General features: G+C 44.6%; 1 protein-coding gene across 6 annotated transcripts in view; it reads right to left on the bottom strand.

The window, feature by feature from the left end:
• The window catches only part of MAPK15 (mitogen-activated protein kinase 15), a 71,584-nt gene that overhangs the window by 44,970 nt on the left and 12,237 nt on the right, over positions 1 to 14,377 (bottom strand). For 5 of the 6 annotated variants that reach the window (XM_084619159.1, XM_084619156.1, XM_084619158.1 and 2 more), the window contains exons 2-3: positions 10,085 to 10,183; positions 8,581 to 8,610 (exon numbers count right to left, since the gene is read on the bottom strand). In XM_084619159.1, the coding sequence (XP_084475285.1) occupies positions 8,581 to 8,610; positions 10,085 to 10,183 (129 nt within the window). The remainder of the gene's footprint in view (positions 1 to 8,580; positions 8,611 to 10,084; positions 10,184 to 14,377) is intronic. The other variant, XM_084619160.1, reaches the window with a different exon arrangement.

Here is a 14,377-nt window from a genome sequence, read left to right as displayed (position 1 = left end):
TGTAGTATGAGCTGCCACTTAAGCTACACAACCCTCCCACTTGGCTCTCAGGTTACTCCTCTTCACACTTTAGTACCAAAAAGCATTATACACAAAATAACTGCAAAACCCGAATATCCACATCAAGCCACACACTTAGTATTTAAAGCAAAGAACTATTTGATTATAGAAGTGTGATAATAATGGTGAAACATATATAAATGTTAAGCATTACCATCATTATTGTTATCACAAAAACCCTATGTTTAGTGACAGTTAAAGTTGAAGCAGGATACACCACATCCATCAAAAACTTATTTCCATGCATTTAAGGTTAAGTGGAACTTGTGCATTCCTTTCCACCTTCATACTGTCTACAACACTGTTGATAATACAGTACAATGCTCCACAAGGCTTTCACTTCCATGTCAACAGACACCCAAAAGTAATTCACACTCCAACTTCATTAAACTCACACTCTAATGGAAAGCCTTAACAGTAACTTCTTATGCTTTTGTATCAACTACATAAACACATCAGCATGGCTCATTGTCATACTTTCCATGAATTTGTGAAGTTAATTTGCTATAACACTATGGATGTCACTGTTAAAGGTTTGCATTAGTCTCCTTTATTCTGATTATTCAATAAATGGCCCCATTCCTTATTTACTGCTCACAACCCAAACTCTGAAATAAAGACAGAATTAGTAATTTCCTTTTCTATAGCATAGTATAGTCTATAAATTTGTTAGTCTCTAAGGTGCCACAAGTACTCCTTTTCTTTTTGCGAATACAGACTAACACGGCTGCTACTCTGAAACCTTTTCTATAGTGCTCATCATTACAGTTTGAGTGCCTCAGAAACAGTGAATTTATCTGCACAACATCCCTATGAAGTGAGTGATACGATTATTCCTGTTTTACTGATGTTGAACTGAGGCATACCAAGGTTAAGGCCAAAATTTTCAGAAGTGACCACTAATTTTGGGTTCCTCGATGACTGGATGCCTTACTGAAGAGACCCAGGACCTGATTTTTCAGAGGTGCTAAGCCATTGCAGTACCCATTGCTTTTAACTGCATTTGTGAGTGTGCTGCACTTGTGAAAATTAGGCTGTAGGTGTTTCAAACTGACCACCCAGAATAGCAGTGGTAGTGAAAGTTTTGGTTTAAGTGACTTGCCCACCATCACATAGGACGTCTGAGGCAGAATCAGGGCAGAATTCAGTTTTCATGGTGCACAATCAACTAACTGCCTTAACTACAAGACCATCCTTTCTCTTCCTCCAACAGTCCTCTGACTCATTCATTATATATATTCCAAATTCTGTAATATTAGCACCACCTTTGTGTCTTTTTCTCATCCAGAGAGTCAGCTCTGTATGCTCACTTCAGAATGATGTCAGAAGCTCAATGATGCAGTGGAGCATGCACAGTTCAGATAAAATGTTCAGAAAATTAAGCACAAAACATTCAAGAAGTTCTACTGTACATGTGTGAAAAGCAATTGCTCTTATTATATGGCAAGATCTAAACACATTTTTTCAGGAATAGCAAAAAGCACACCTCTGACCCAACAACTACCCCCTGACCAAATTTCAAGTTCCTGTTTTAAAGTTTTGAAATGTCTGAGCTCTCCAAAAACTGGTCAGAGAAAGTGGCTTATACTGGAAAATCTTCCTATCCTCCCCACCCCCAACTACCAGCTTAGTCTTAAAAATGGCTACATCATTTGTATTGAAAGCTTTTTTAAAAATCCAACCTGAGGCAGAGCCCAAGCATGGAAAACTGCAACCCAAATAGTTTAAATTTAGCAAAGATATAAACAACTGCAAATAAGGGGTTATCAAAGGAAGAATTAAGCAAGCTTAATATAGTGGTCACTACTTGCATCATCTATAATTAGTTTTTCAGATTCATAGATTTTTAAGGCCAGAAGGAATCATCACACTATCTAGTCTGACCGCCTGTATAACATAGGCCATAGAATCTCACCAAGTTACTCCTGTATTGAGTCCCAAAACTTCTGTTTGACTAAGGTATATCTTCAGGAAAGGCATCTAGAATTGATTTGGACTTCACAAGACGGAGAATACACCACTTCCCTTGGGAGTTTCTTCCAATGGTTAATCATCCTTACTATTAAATGTGTGTGCCTTATTTCTAATTTGGATTTGTCTGTCTTAACAAGAGCAAATGGCTGGAAGTTATGTCTTTCTCTGCTAGATTAAGGAACCTCTTAATTCATAGAATCATAGACTCTCAGGGTTGGAAGGGACCTCAGGAGGTCATCTAGTCCAACCCCCTGCTCAAAGCAGGACCAATCCCCAATTTTTGCCCCAGATCCCTAAATGGCCCCTTCAAGGATTGAACTCACAACCCTGGGTTTAGCAGGCCAATGCTCAAACCACTGAGCTAACCTTCCCCCCAAACACTGAGCTATCCCTCCTAGTATTTTCTCCCAGTGAAGGTACTTGTACTCTGTAATCAAGTTGCCTTTTTATAAACTAAACAGATTGAGCCTCCTAACTCTCTCACTAAGTCATTTTTTGGCTCTTCTCTGCTCCCTCTCAAATTATTACATAACCTTTTTCAAATGTGGACACCAGAACTGGATATAGTATTGCAGTATCAGTCGCAGCAATGCTACATACAAAGATAAAATCATCTGCCTAATAATATCAGTTCTGTTCGATAGTGTCTCTGGAGAAGGTATGCTTCATAAATGATGAAGGCAGTAGCAAGGTGGCTGGCTGGCTGAGTTCCTGTGGAATTGATTTTAATGCTGCTGAGACTTAAATTTATTGTACGATTTATTATGCTAGGGTGCCACGAGAATGATGAAAGGATTAGAAAACTTGCCCTATAGTGGGGTAAGCTAAATCAACTGAGCTCTTTGAGTCTAATACAGAGAAGGCTAAGGGGTGAATTGTTTGCGACAGGGAAGCCTGGCTGTTTAAAAATAGCCAGAGCTTCGCGAACCAGCTGAGCGGCGGAGAACCAGCTGAGCAGCGGGGACAGCAGAGCAGCACACAGCAGGAGTTTGCCTGGGACTGGTAAGTATCCGAGTCTGTGTTTGTTTGCTTGCTGAGGAAGTATCCGAGCGTGTGTTTGCTGGGGGGGCAGTGTGAGAGCCTGAGTGAGTGTCTGATTGGCTGCTAGCCTGCAGGGGGCGGGCAGTAGGGTGTCTGTTTGTTTGCGACAGGGAAGCCTGGCTGTTTAAAAATAGCCAGAGCTTCGCGAACCAGCTGAGCGGCGGAGAACCAGCAGAGCAGCGGGGACAGCAGAGCAGCACACAGCAGGAGTTTGCCTGGGACTGGTAAGTATCCGAGTCTGTGTTTGTTTGCTTGCTGAGGAAGTATCCGAGCGTGTGTTTGCTGGGGGGGCAGTGTGAGAGCCTGAGTGAGTGTCTGATTGGCTGCTAGCCTGCAGGGGGCGGGCAGTAGGGTGTCTGTTTGTTTGGGACAGGGAAGCCTGGCTGTTTAAAAATAGCCAGAGTTTCACGAACCAGCTGAGCGGCGGAGAACCAGCAGAGCAGCACACAGCAGGAGTTTGCCTGGGAGTTCGCCTGGAGGGAGCCCAGTGAGGCTTACGTCTTGCAAACTGCTCTGAGGAAGCTCATAGTAGGAAGGTGATATGGAAGGGGGGGGTTCAGCTGTTGTGACCTGCACTGGATGTGCCATGTTTGTCTTTCTTCCACAGGACAGAAGCGACTTTGTCTGTACAAAGTGCAAGCTGGTCTCCATATTGGAAGAGAAGATTGAAGGTCTGGAGCAACAGATAACAACCCTGCGTTGCATACGGGTAACTGAGGATTTCCTGGACGAAACTCAGGATAGGCTTCTAGGGGCACAAAGCTCTACAGATATAGAGCAGGTTGCACAGAGGAGCCAAGAGACCAGTGAAGAAGCTTGGCAACATGTGACCTCCAGAAGAGGTAAGCGGAATGTCCGGGTTCCAGTAACACAGACACAGGTAACTAACCGCTTTCATGTTCTCTCCACAGGTATCGTTGCGGAGAGTGGACCAGATGATATGTCTGGGGCGAGAAAGCAGAAGGAGACTCCGCTGGTTGGAAGGCATGAGATGCGCTGTCCTGAGGTTGGGGGTTCCACGACCACCACCCCCAAGAGGAGAAGGCGGGTGGTGGTGGTCGGGGACTCTCTCCTCCGGGGGACTGAGTCATCTATCTGCCGCCCTGACCGGGAAAACCGAGAAGTCTGCTGCTTGCCAGGGGCTAAGATTCGTGATGTGACGGAGAGACTGCCGAGACTCATCAAGCCCTCGGATCGCTACCCCTTCCTGCTTCTCCACGTGGGCACCAATGATACTGCCAAGAATGACCTTGAGCGGATCACTGCGGACTATGTGGCTCTAGGAAGAAGAATAAAGGAGTTGGAGGCGCAAGTGGTGTTCTCGTCCATCCTCCCCGTGGAAGGAAAAGGCCTAGGTAGGGAGCGTCGAATCGTGGAAGTCAACGAATGGCTACGCAGATGGTGTCGGAGAGAAGGCTTTGGTTTCTTTGACCATGGGATGGTGTTCCATGAAGGAGGAGTGCTGGGTAGAGACGGGCTCCATCTTACGAAGAGAGGGAAGAGCATCTTTGCCAGCAGGCTGGCTAACCTAGTGAGGAGGGCTTTAAACTAGGTTCACCGGGGGAAGGAGACCAAAGCCCTGAGGTAAGTGGGAAAGCGGGATACCGGGAGGAAGCACAGGCAGGAATGTCTGTGAGGGGAGGGCTCCTGCCTCATACTGGCAATGAGGGGCGATCAACAGGTTATCTCAAGTGCTTATATACAAATGCACAAAGCCTTGGAAACAAGCAGGGAGAACTGGAGGTCCTGGTGATGTCAAGGAACTATGACGTGATCGGAATAACAGAGACTTGGTGGGATAACTCATATGACTGGAGTACTGTCATGGATGGTTATAAACTGTTCAGGAAGGACAGGCAGGGCAGAAAAGGTGGGGGAGTAGCACTGTATGTAAGGGAGCAGTATGACTGCTCAGAGCTCCGGTACGAAACTGCAGAAAAACCTGAGTGTCTCTGGATTAAGTTTAGAAGTGTGTGCAACAAGAGTGATGTAGTGGTGGGAGTCTGCTATAGACCACCGGACCAGGGGGATGAGGTGGATGAGGCTTTCTTCCGGCAGCTCGCGGAAGCTACTAGATCGCATGCCCTGATTCTCATGGGTGACTTTAATTTTCCTGATATCTGCTGGGAGAGCAATACAGCGGTGCATAGACAATCCAGGAAGTTTTTGGAAAGCGTAGGGGACAATTTCCTGGCGCAAGTGCTAGAGGAGCCAACTAGGGGGGGTGCTTTTCTTGACCTGCTGCTCACAAACCGGGTAGAATTAGTGGGGGAAGCAAAAGTGGATGGGAATCTGGGAGGCAGTGACCATGAGTTGGTTGAGTTCAGGATCCTGACGCAGGGAAGAAAGGTAAGCAGCAGGATACGGACCCTGGACTTCAGGAAAGCAGACTTCGACTCCCTCAGGGAACGGATGGCCAGGATCCCCTGGGGGACTAACTTGAAGGGGAAAGGAGTCCAGGAGAGCTGGCTGTATTTCAAGGAATCCCTGTTGAGGTTACAGGGACAAACCATCCCGATGAGTCGAAAGAATAGTAAATATGGCAGGCGACCAACTTGGCTTAATGGTGAAATCCTAGCGGATCTTAAACACAAAAAAGAAGCTTACAAGAAGTGGAAGGTTGGACATATGACCAGGGAAGAGTATAAAAATATTGCTCGGGCATGTAGGAATGTTATCAGGAGGGCCAAATCGCACCTGGAGCTGCAGCTAGCCAGAGATGTCAAGAGTAACAAGAAGGGTTTCTTCAGGTATGTTGGCAACAAGAAGAAAGCCAAGGAATGTGTGGGCCCCTTACTGAATGAGGGAGGCAACCTAGTGACAGAGGATGTGGAAAAAGCTAATGTACTCAATGCTTTTTTTGCCTCTGTTTTCACTAACAAGGTCAGCTCCCAGACTGCTGCGCTGGGCATCACAAAATGCGGAAGAGATGGCCAGCCCTCTGTGGAGATAGAGTCGGTTAGGGACTATTTAGAAAAGCTGGACGTGCACAAGTCCATGGGGCCGGACGAGTTGCATCCGAGAGTGCTGAAGGAATTGGCAGCTGTGATTGCAGAGCCACTGGCCATTATCTTTGAAAACTCGTGGCGAACCGGGGAAGTCCCGGATGACTGGAAAAAGGCTAATGTAGTGCCAATCTTTAAAAAAGGGAAGAAGGAAGATCCTGGGAACTACAGGCCAGTCAGCCTCACCTCAGTCCCTGGAAAAATCATGGAGCAGGTCCTCAAAGAATCAATCCTGAAGCACTTGCATGAGAGGAAAGTGATCAGGAACAGCCAGCATGGATTCACCAAGGGAAGGTCATGCCTGACTAATCTAATCGCCTTTCATGATGAGATTACTGGTTCTGTGGATGAAGGGAAAGCAGTGGATGTATTGTTTCTTGACTTTAGCAAAGCTTTTGACACGGTCTCCCATAGTATTCTTGTCAGCAAGTTAAGGAAGTATGGGCTGGATGAATGCACTATAAGGTGGGTAGAAAGCTGGCTAAATTGTCGGGCTCAACGGGTAGTGATCAATGGCTCCATGTCTAGTTGGCAGCCGGTATCAAGTGGAGTGCCCCAAGGGTCGGTCCTGGGGCCGGTTTTATTCAATATCTTCATAAATGATGTGGAGGATGGTGTGGATTGCACTCTCAGCAAATTTGCGGATGATAGTAAACTGGGAGGAGTGGTAGATACGCTGGAGGGGAGGGATAGGATACAGAAGGACCTAGACCAATTGGAAGATTGGGCCAAAAGGAATCTGATGAGGTTCAATAAGGATAAGTGCAGGGTCCTGCACTTAGGACGGAAGAACCCAATGCACAGCTACAGACTAGGGACCGAATGGCTAGGCAGCAGTTCTGCAGAAAAGGACCTAGGGGTGACAGTGGACGAGAAGCTGGATATGAGTCAGCAGTGTGCCCTTGTTGCCAAGAAGGCCAATGGCATTTTGGGATGTATAAGTAGGGGCATAGCGAGCAGATCGAGGGACGTGATCGTTCCCCTCTATTCGACATTGGTGAGGCCTCATCTGGAGTACTGTGTCCAGTTTTGGGCCCCACACTTCAAGAAGGATGTGGATAAATTGGAGAGAGTCCAGCGAAGGGCAACAAAAATGATTAGGGGACTGGAACACATGAGTTATGAGGAGAGGCTGAGGGAGCTGGGATTGTTTAGCCTGCAGAAGAGAAGAATGAGGGGGGATTTGATAGCTGCTTTCAACTACCTGAAAGGGGGTTCCAAAGAGGATGGCTCTAGACTGTTCTCAATGGTAGCAGATGACAGAACGAGGAGTAATGGTCTCAAGTTGCAGTGGGGGAGGTTTAGATTGGATATTAGGAAAAACTTTTTCACTAAGAGGGTGGTGAAACACTGGAATGCGTTACCTAGGGAGGTGGTAGAATCTCCTTCCTTAGAGGTTTTTAAGGTCAGGCTTGACAAAGCCCTGGCTGGGATGATTTAACTGGGAATTGGTCCTGCTTTGAGCAGGGGGTTGGACTAGATGACCTTCTGGGGTCCCTTCCAACCCTGATATTCTATGATTCTATGACTTGATTACAGTGTGTAAGCACCTCCAGGGGGAACAAAATATTTAATAGTGGGCTCTTCAATCTGGCAGAGAAAGATATAACATGATCCAGTGGCTGGAAGTTGAAAGTAGACAAATTCAGACTGGAAATAAGGCATACATTTTTGACAGTCACAGTAATTAACCATTGGAACTATTTACCACAGGTTGTGGTGGATGGTCCATCACTGACAATTTTTAAATCAAGTTGAAATGTTTTAGTAAAAAATATGTTCTAGGAATTATTTTGGAGAGGTTCTGTGGCCCGTATAATACAGGAGGTGAGACTAGATGATCACAATGATCCCTTCTGACCTTCGAATCTATGTATAGAATTGCTCCTTACAATACATTTTACAGGAGTCTGTCAAGTTTTGGTTATTTCAGATGATCAGGCTCTCTCCCTCACAGGTGAAGTAAGGAACATCTTTCACCTTCTTCCCTACCCAACCAGGGCCTCTGGTTTTGAGCACCACATGCCCTCCTTCCCCACACAAGGACTTCCAAACCTGACAGCATGACCTCCCTACCAGAGCATCTAATAAAATGCACAAGAGCTAAAACCAAGGATTGGCTGTGTGCAGGATATATCATTTAGAAAAGGGAAGAAAGAAGGCAGGGGGAGTGAGACCGATTATAGATCAGAAACAATGACAGGCGCATAGTTAAGAAGATAAAAGAGTAGTGAAGCCACAATCAAGTCAGACGGACACACTCTGGGAGGAACACCACCAGATTAGTTTAAAAATAAATAAATAAAAGGCATGGAAAGACTGCTTGCTACTGCTGAGACTGACAACACAGAAAAGAATGATTGAGATATGACAAGAGGTAGTGGCAGTAGTCACTGCACTGTAACTAAAGGATAAGAAGGAAAGAAGCGAATGCTGGCTGGAAGAGATACAAAGGAGAGCTAAAGGATACATCAGAGGGCAAAAGACAGGTGTTACTTACCTGCAGGAGCATAATTTCCCGGAATGTTCTCTAGAAAGAAACAAAAATATTTACTGTCATAGCAATAAGATAATAGATGGAAGAGGAAGTGACTGCCCAGTGCGATGGTTAAACCCCATTTATTAAGGAGCAGAGTACCATGTGTGGGGGTCAGACTAGGGAAAATCTAATTGCTTGGTAACATGAAAATATTTACATGTCTATGGAGGAAGTTTCTTCTCAACATCAGCCAGTCAGTGGTTAGTTACATCATGACACATGAAGTTAGGATAAAAATGTGTAAGAGGTAGCCAAACTAGTGTAAGCTGTAGAGGGTGATATTCTTATTGCCCATATAAATGTCAAATCACTTACTACACTCTTGTCCTTAATATCTTGTGGCAACAAGTTCCAGAGATCTACCCATCTAGGTCAATGTGTGACTCTTTGAAGTACCCCTGAACTCACCATGCAGGTCTTTCAGAATCATAGAATATCAGGGTTGGAAGGGACCTCAGGAGATCATCTAGTCCAACCCCCTGCTCAAAAGCAGGACCAATCCCCAATTAAATCATCCCAGCCAGGGCTTTGTCAAACCTGACCTTAAAAACTTCTAAGGAAGGAGATTCCACCACCTCCCTAGGCAACGCATTCCAGTGTTTCACCACCCTCCTAGTGAAAAAGTTTTTCCTAATATCCAACCTAAACCTCCCCCACTGCAACTTGAGACCATTACTCCTTGTCCTGTCCTCTTCTACCACTGAGAATAGTCTAGAACCATCCTCTCTGGAACCACCTCTCAGGTAGTTGAAAGCAGCTATCAAATCCCCCCTCATTCTTCTCTTCTGCAGACTAAACAATCCCAGTTCCCTCAGCCTTTCCTCATAAGTCATGTGTTCCAGACCCATAATCATTTTTGTTGCCCTTCGCTGGACTCTCTCCAATTTATCCACATCCTTCTTGTAGTGTGGGGCCCAAAACTGGACACAGTACTCCAGATGAGGCCTCACCAATGTCGAATAGAGGGGGATGATCACGTCCCTCGATCTGCTCGCTATGCCCCTACTTATACATCCCAAAATGCCATTGGCCTCCTTGGCAACAAGGGCACACTGCTGACTCATATCCAGCTTCTCGTCCACTGTCACCCCTAGGTCCTTTTCCGCAGAACTGCTGCCTAGCCATTCGGTCCCTAGTCTGTAGCTGTGCATTGGGTTCTTCCGTCCTAAGTGCAGGACCCTGCACTTATCCTTATTGAACCTCATCAGATTTCTTTTGGCCCAATCCTCCAATTTGTCTAGGTCCCTCTGTATCCTATCCCTGCCCTCCAGCGTATCAACCACTCCTCCCAGTTTAGTATCATCCGCAAATTTGCTGAGAGTGCAATCCACACCATCCTCCAGATCATTTATGAAGATATTGAACAAAATCGGCCCCAGGACTGACCCCTGGGGCACTCTACTTGACACCAGCTGCCAACTAGACATGGAGCCATTGATCACACATTGGTAAAACAGTTCCTTACCTGAGCATCTGTTCTGTTCCTAAAAGCATCAAAGATCTTCTTGACAGCAACTATTTCTCCTGTCCTGCGATCAATTGCTTTCCACACAATTCCATAGGCCTAGGGAAAAAGGATAGATGGATTCACCAGTTATATCACCCACACCAAATTTCCTTTCAGTCCCTAGATTCAGTTAGGACCAGATTAGGGGGGAAATGTTCTTAGTAGAAGGTATTAACAGAAAAAAAAAATCAATCACTAAACATCTAAAGGGTAAAGAAACCAGGATCAATAAGAAGCACTGTTAGGATTGAGGGCTGTAAAAAATAAATCTTGCTAGATTTAAAACATATATAAATAAATAAAAAAAAATAGCAATACTTTTGTCACATAAGAACACTCACACTGGATCAAACTAGTGGGGTCCTTCTAGTACAGTATCCTGTCTTTGACAGTTGCCAGCATCAGATGCTTAAGAAGAAGGTGCAAGAAACCCCACAGTAGACAGTTACCGAAAATCGTGTCCATAAGAGAAGTTTTTTCCTAACCCCTGTCAGAGATCAGCTTAGACACTGAAGCGTTATACTTTATACCTCTTATAAAAAAAAGTTATCCTATCCAATGTAATTCTGGACAGTCTCATTACCCATATAGTTATTATTTTATTACATTAGCACCTAGTGACCCCAACTGAGAATGGGATGCAATTATACTATATGCTATGTGTACTATATGCTATATATGCTCCTAAGAAGCCTAAATATCTGTGGAACTGGGCCTACATGTTTACATACTATCAGACAGTCTCTGTCTCAAAGAGCTTATAATATATACATACACAAGACAAACAGTAGGAGAAAGGAAGTATTATCCCCATTTTACATATTATGAACTGAAGCACAGAAATATTAAATGATTTGCCCAGCAAGGTAACACAGAAAGTTGTGACACAGCTGGGAATTGCACTCATATCGCCTAAACCTCATTTCAGTACCTTAACCAAAAGACAATCCTTCCCCTAAATATTCAGTCATTTTTAAACTCCCATTAAGCACTTGATCTCAATTATATTTTATGACTATTATATATAATGTTTTTGAGGGACTCTTAGGACTATGAGTATCTAGAGATATTGGAGTGAATAAAGTTATGCATTGTGAATTTGTCCTATCAATATGTTTGATAGAATTACATTAGCAGCTGATGATGGGCCTACAGAAGATGTTATATATCTTGGATTTTAGTAAAGCATGTGATACAGTTTCTCACAAAATCTTAACAGAAAAAGGAATTCAAATGATCTTAAATAGGTCACTGTCCTGTGGATTGAAAACTGGCTAAGAGATTAAATAAAGGGTACTGATACGGGCAAAATACTGAACTGCAGTAGGCATGAGAAGTGGAATGCACAAAGGGACTCAAGCATTGCAATGCTGAGCGTGAAGGTGCTTAACTTTTAGGTGCCTAGAAAATCCAAAAACAAAACTGAGATCCATAATGCTGAGTTAGGTGCCTAGGCTCTCTATACAGTCATAGAATCATAGGAGTGGAAGGGACTTCAAGAGGTCATCTAGTCCAGCCCCCTGCACTCATGGCAGGATTAAGTATTATCTAGACCGGGGTGGGCAAACTATGGCCGGCCTGCAGGCTGGATCTGGCCCACAAGCCGTTTTAAGCCAGCCCACGAGCCATACCACGTCTCGTCCCCACTTTGGCTGGGGCACAGGGTTGGGGGACGCACCACACGGCTCCTGGAGCCGCGGCATGGCCCCGCTCCAGCTCCTACACACTCCAATGGAAGCTTCAGAGGCGGTGCCTGTGGAAGGGGCAGCGTGCAAAGCCACCTAGCTGTGCCTCTGTGTAAAAGCCAGAGAAGAAACAAGCCACTGCTTCTGTGAGCCACTTGAGGTAAGCGCTGCTCAGAGACTGCACCCCCGAGCCTCTCCCCAATCCCCAACCCCCTGCCCCAGCTCTGATCCCCCTCCTGCTCTCCAAACCCCTCGATCCCAGCCTGGAGCACCGCCCTGCACCCCTAACTCATCCCCAGCCCCACCCCAGCACCCCTTCACCAATTTTTTGAGCATTCATGGCCTGCCATACAATTTCTGTTTCCTGATGTGGCCCTCAGGCCAAAAAGTTTGCTCACCCGTGATCTAGGCCATCCTTGACAGGTATTTGTCTAATCTGCTCTTAAAAATCTCCAATGTGGAATTTCCATCAACCTCCCTAAGCACTGGAATAAATTGGCTAAACACCCTGACGGTTAGGAAGTTTTTTCTAACATCCAACCTAAATCTCCCTTGCTGCAATTTAAGCCCATTGCTTCTTGTCCTATCCTCAGAGGTTAAGAACAACAATTTTTCTCCCACCTCCTTGTAACCTTTTATATACTTGAAAACTGTTATTATGTCCCCTCTCAGTCTTCTTTTTTCCAGACTAAACAAACTCAGTTTTTTCAATCTTCCCCCTCATGTTTTCTAGCCCTTTAATAATTTTTGTTGCTCTTCTCTGGATTTTTTTCCAAATTTGTCCACATCTTTTCTGAAATGTGGCGCCCAGAACCGGATACGATACTTCAGTTGAGGCCTAATCAGTACGGCGTAGAGCAGAAGAATTACTTCTTGCATCTTGCTTACAACACTCCTGCTAATACATCCCAGAATGATATTTGCTTTTTTTGCAACAGTGTTACACTGTTGACTCATATTTAGGTGTGGTCCACTATGACCCCAATATCCCTTCCACAGTACTCCTTCCTAGGCAGTCATTTCCCATTTTGTATGTGTGCAACAGATTGTTCCTTCCTATGTGGAGTACTTTGCATTTGTCCTTACTGAATTTCATCCTATTTACTTCAGACCATTTCTCCAGTTTGTCCAGATCATTTTGAATTATAATGCTATCCTCCAAAGCACTGGCAACTCCTCCCAGCTTGCTATCATCCACAAACTTTATAAGCATACAGTCTATGCCATTATCTAAATCACTGATGAAGATATGGAACATAATTGGACCCAGAACTGATCCCTGCTGGATTCCACTCTTTATGCCCTTCCAGCGTGACTGTGAACCACTGATAACTATTCTCTGGGAATGGTTTTCCGACTAGTTATGCACCCACCTTATAATAGCTCCCTACTATAGTAGTGGATTTCCCTAGTTTGTTTAAGAGACGGTCATGCGAGACAGTATCAAAAGCCTTACTAAAGTCAAGATATACCACATCTACCACTCCCCTCACCCATCCATGAAGTTTGTTACCCCCTCAAAGAAAGCTGTCAGGTTGGTTTGACATGATTTGTTCTTGACAAATCCATGATGACAGTTACTTAGCAAAATATCCTCTAGATGTTTGCAAATTGATTGCTTAATTATTTGCTCCATTATCTTTCCAGGCACAGAAGTTAAGATGACTGGTCTGTTCTTATTTCCCTTGTTATAGATGGGCACTATATTTGCCCTTTTCCAGTCTTCTGGAATCTCTCCCGTCTTCCATGACTTTTCAAAGATAGTATCAGAGGGGTAGCTGTGTTAGTTGGGATCTGTAAAAGCGGCAAAGAGCCCCGTGACACCTTATAGACTAAGACATATTGGAGCATAAGCTTTCGTGGGTGAATACCCACTTCATCGGATGCATGTAGTGGAAATTTCCAGAGGCAGGTATAAATATGCAAGCAAGAATCAGGCTAGGGATAATGAGGTTAGTTCAATCAGGGAGGATGAGGCCCTCTTCCAGCAGCTGAGATGTGAACACCAAGGGAGGAGAAACTGCTTTTGTAGTTGACTAGCCATTCACAGTCTTTGTTTAATCCTGAGCTGATGGTGTCAAATTTGCAAATGAATTGAAGCATATTTATACCTGCCTCCGGAAATTTCCACTACATGCATCTGATGAAGTGGGTATTCACCCACAAAAGCTTATGCTCCAATATGTCTGTTAGTCTATAAGATGCCACAAGACACTCTGCCGCTTTTTCAAAGATAATTGCTAATGGCTCAGATGTCTCCTCAGTCAGCTCCTTGAGTATTCTAGGATGTATTTCATCAAGCCCTGGTGACTTGAAGAGATCTAACTTGTCCAAGTAATATTTAACTTGTTCTTTTTCCCTATTTTAGCCTCTTCTGATCCTACCTCATTTTCACTGGCATTCACTATGTTAGACATCCAATCACTATCAAGGTTCTTGGTGAAAACCAAAACAAAGAAGCTATTAAGCACCTCTGCGATTTCCACATTTTCTGTATACAATGAATGGGTATGTCTACACTGCAATAAGACACCCATGGCTGGCCTGCATTAGCTGACTTGGGATC

This window comes from Lepidochelys olivacea (assembly GCF_965140295.1).
Source record: "Lepidochelys olivacea isolate rLepOli2 genome assembly, chromosome: 2".
NCBI lineage: Eukaryota > Metazoa > Chordata > Testudines > Cheloniidae > Lepidochelys > Lepidochelys olivacea.
This window is presented reverse-complemented; position numbering and strand designations above follow the sequence as displayed.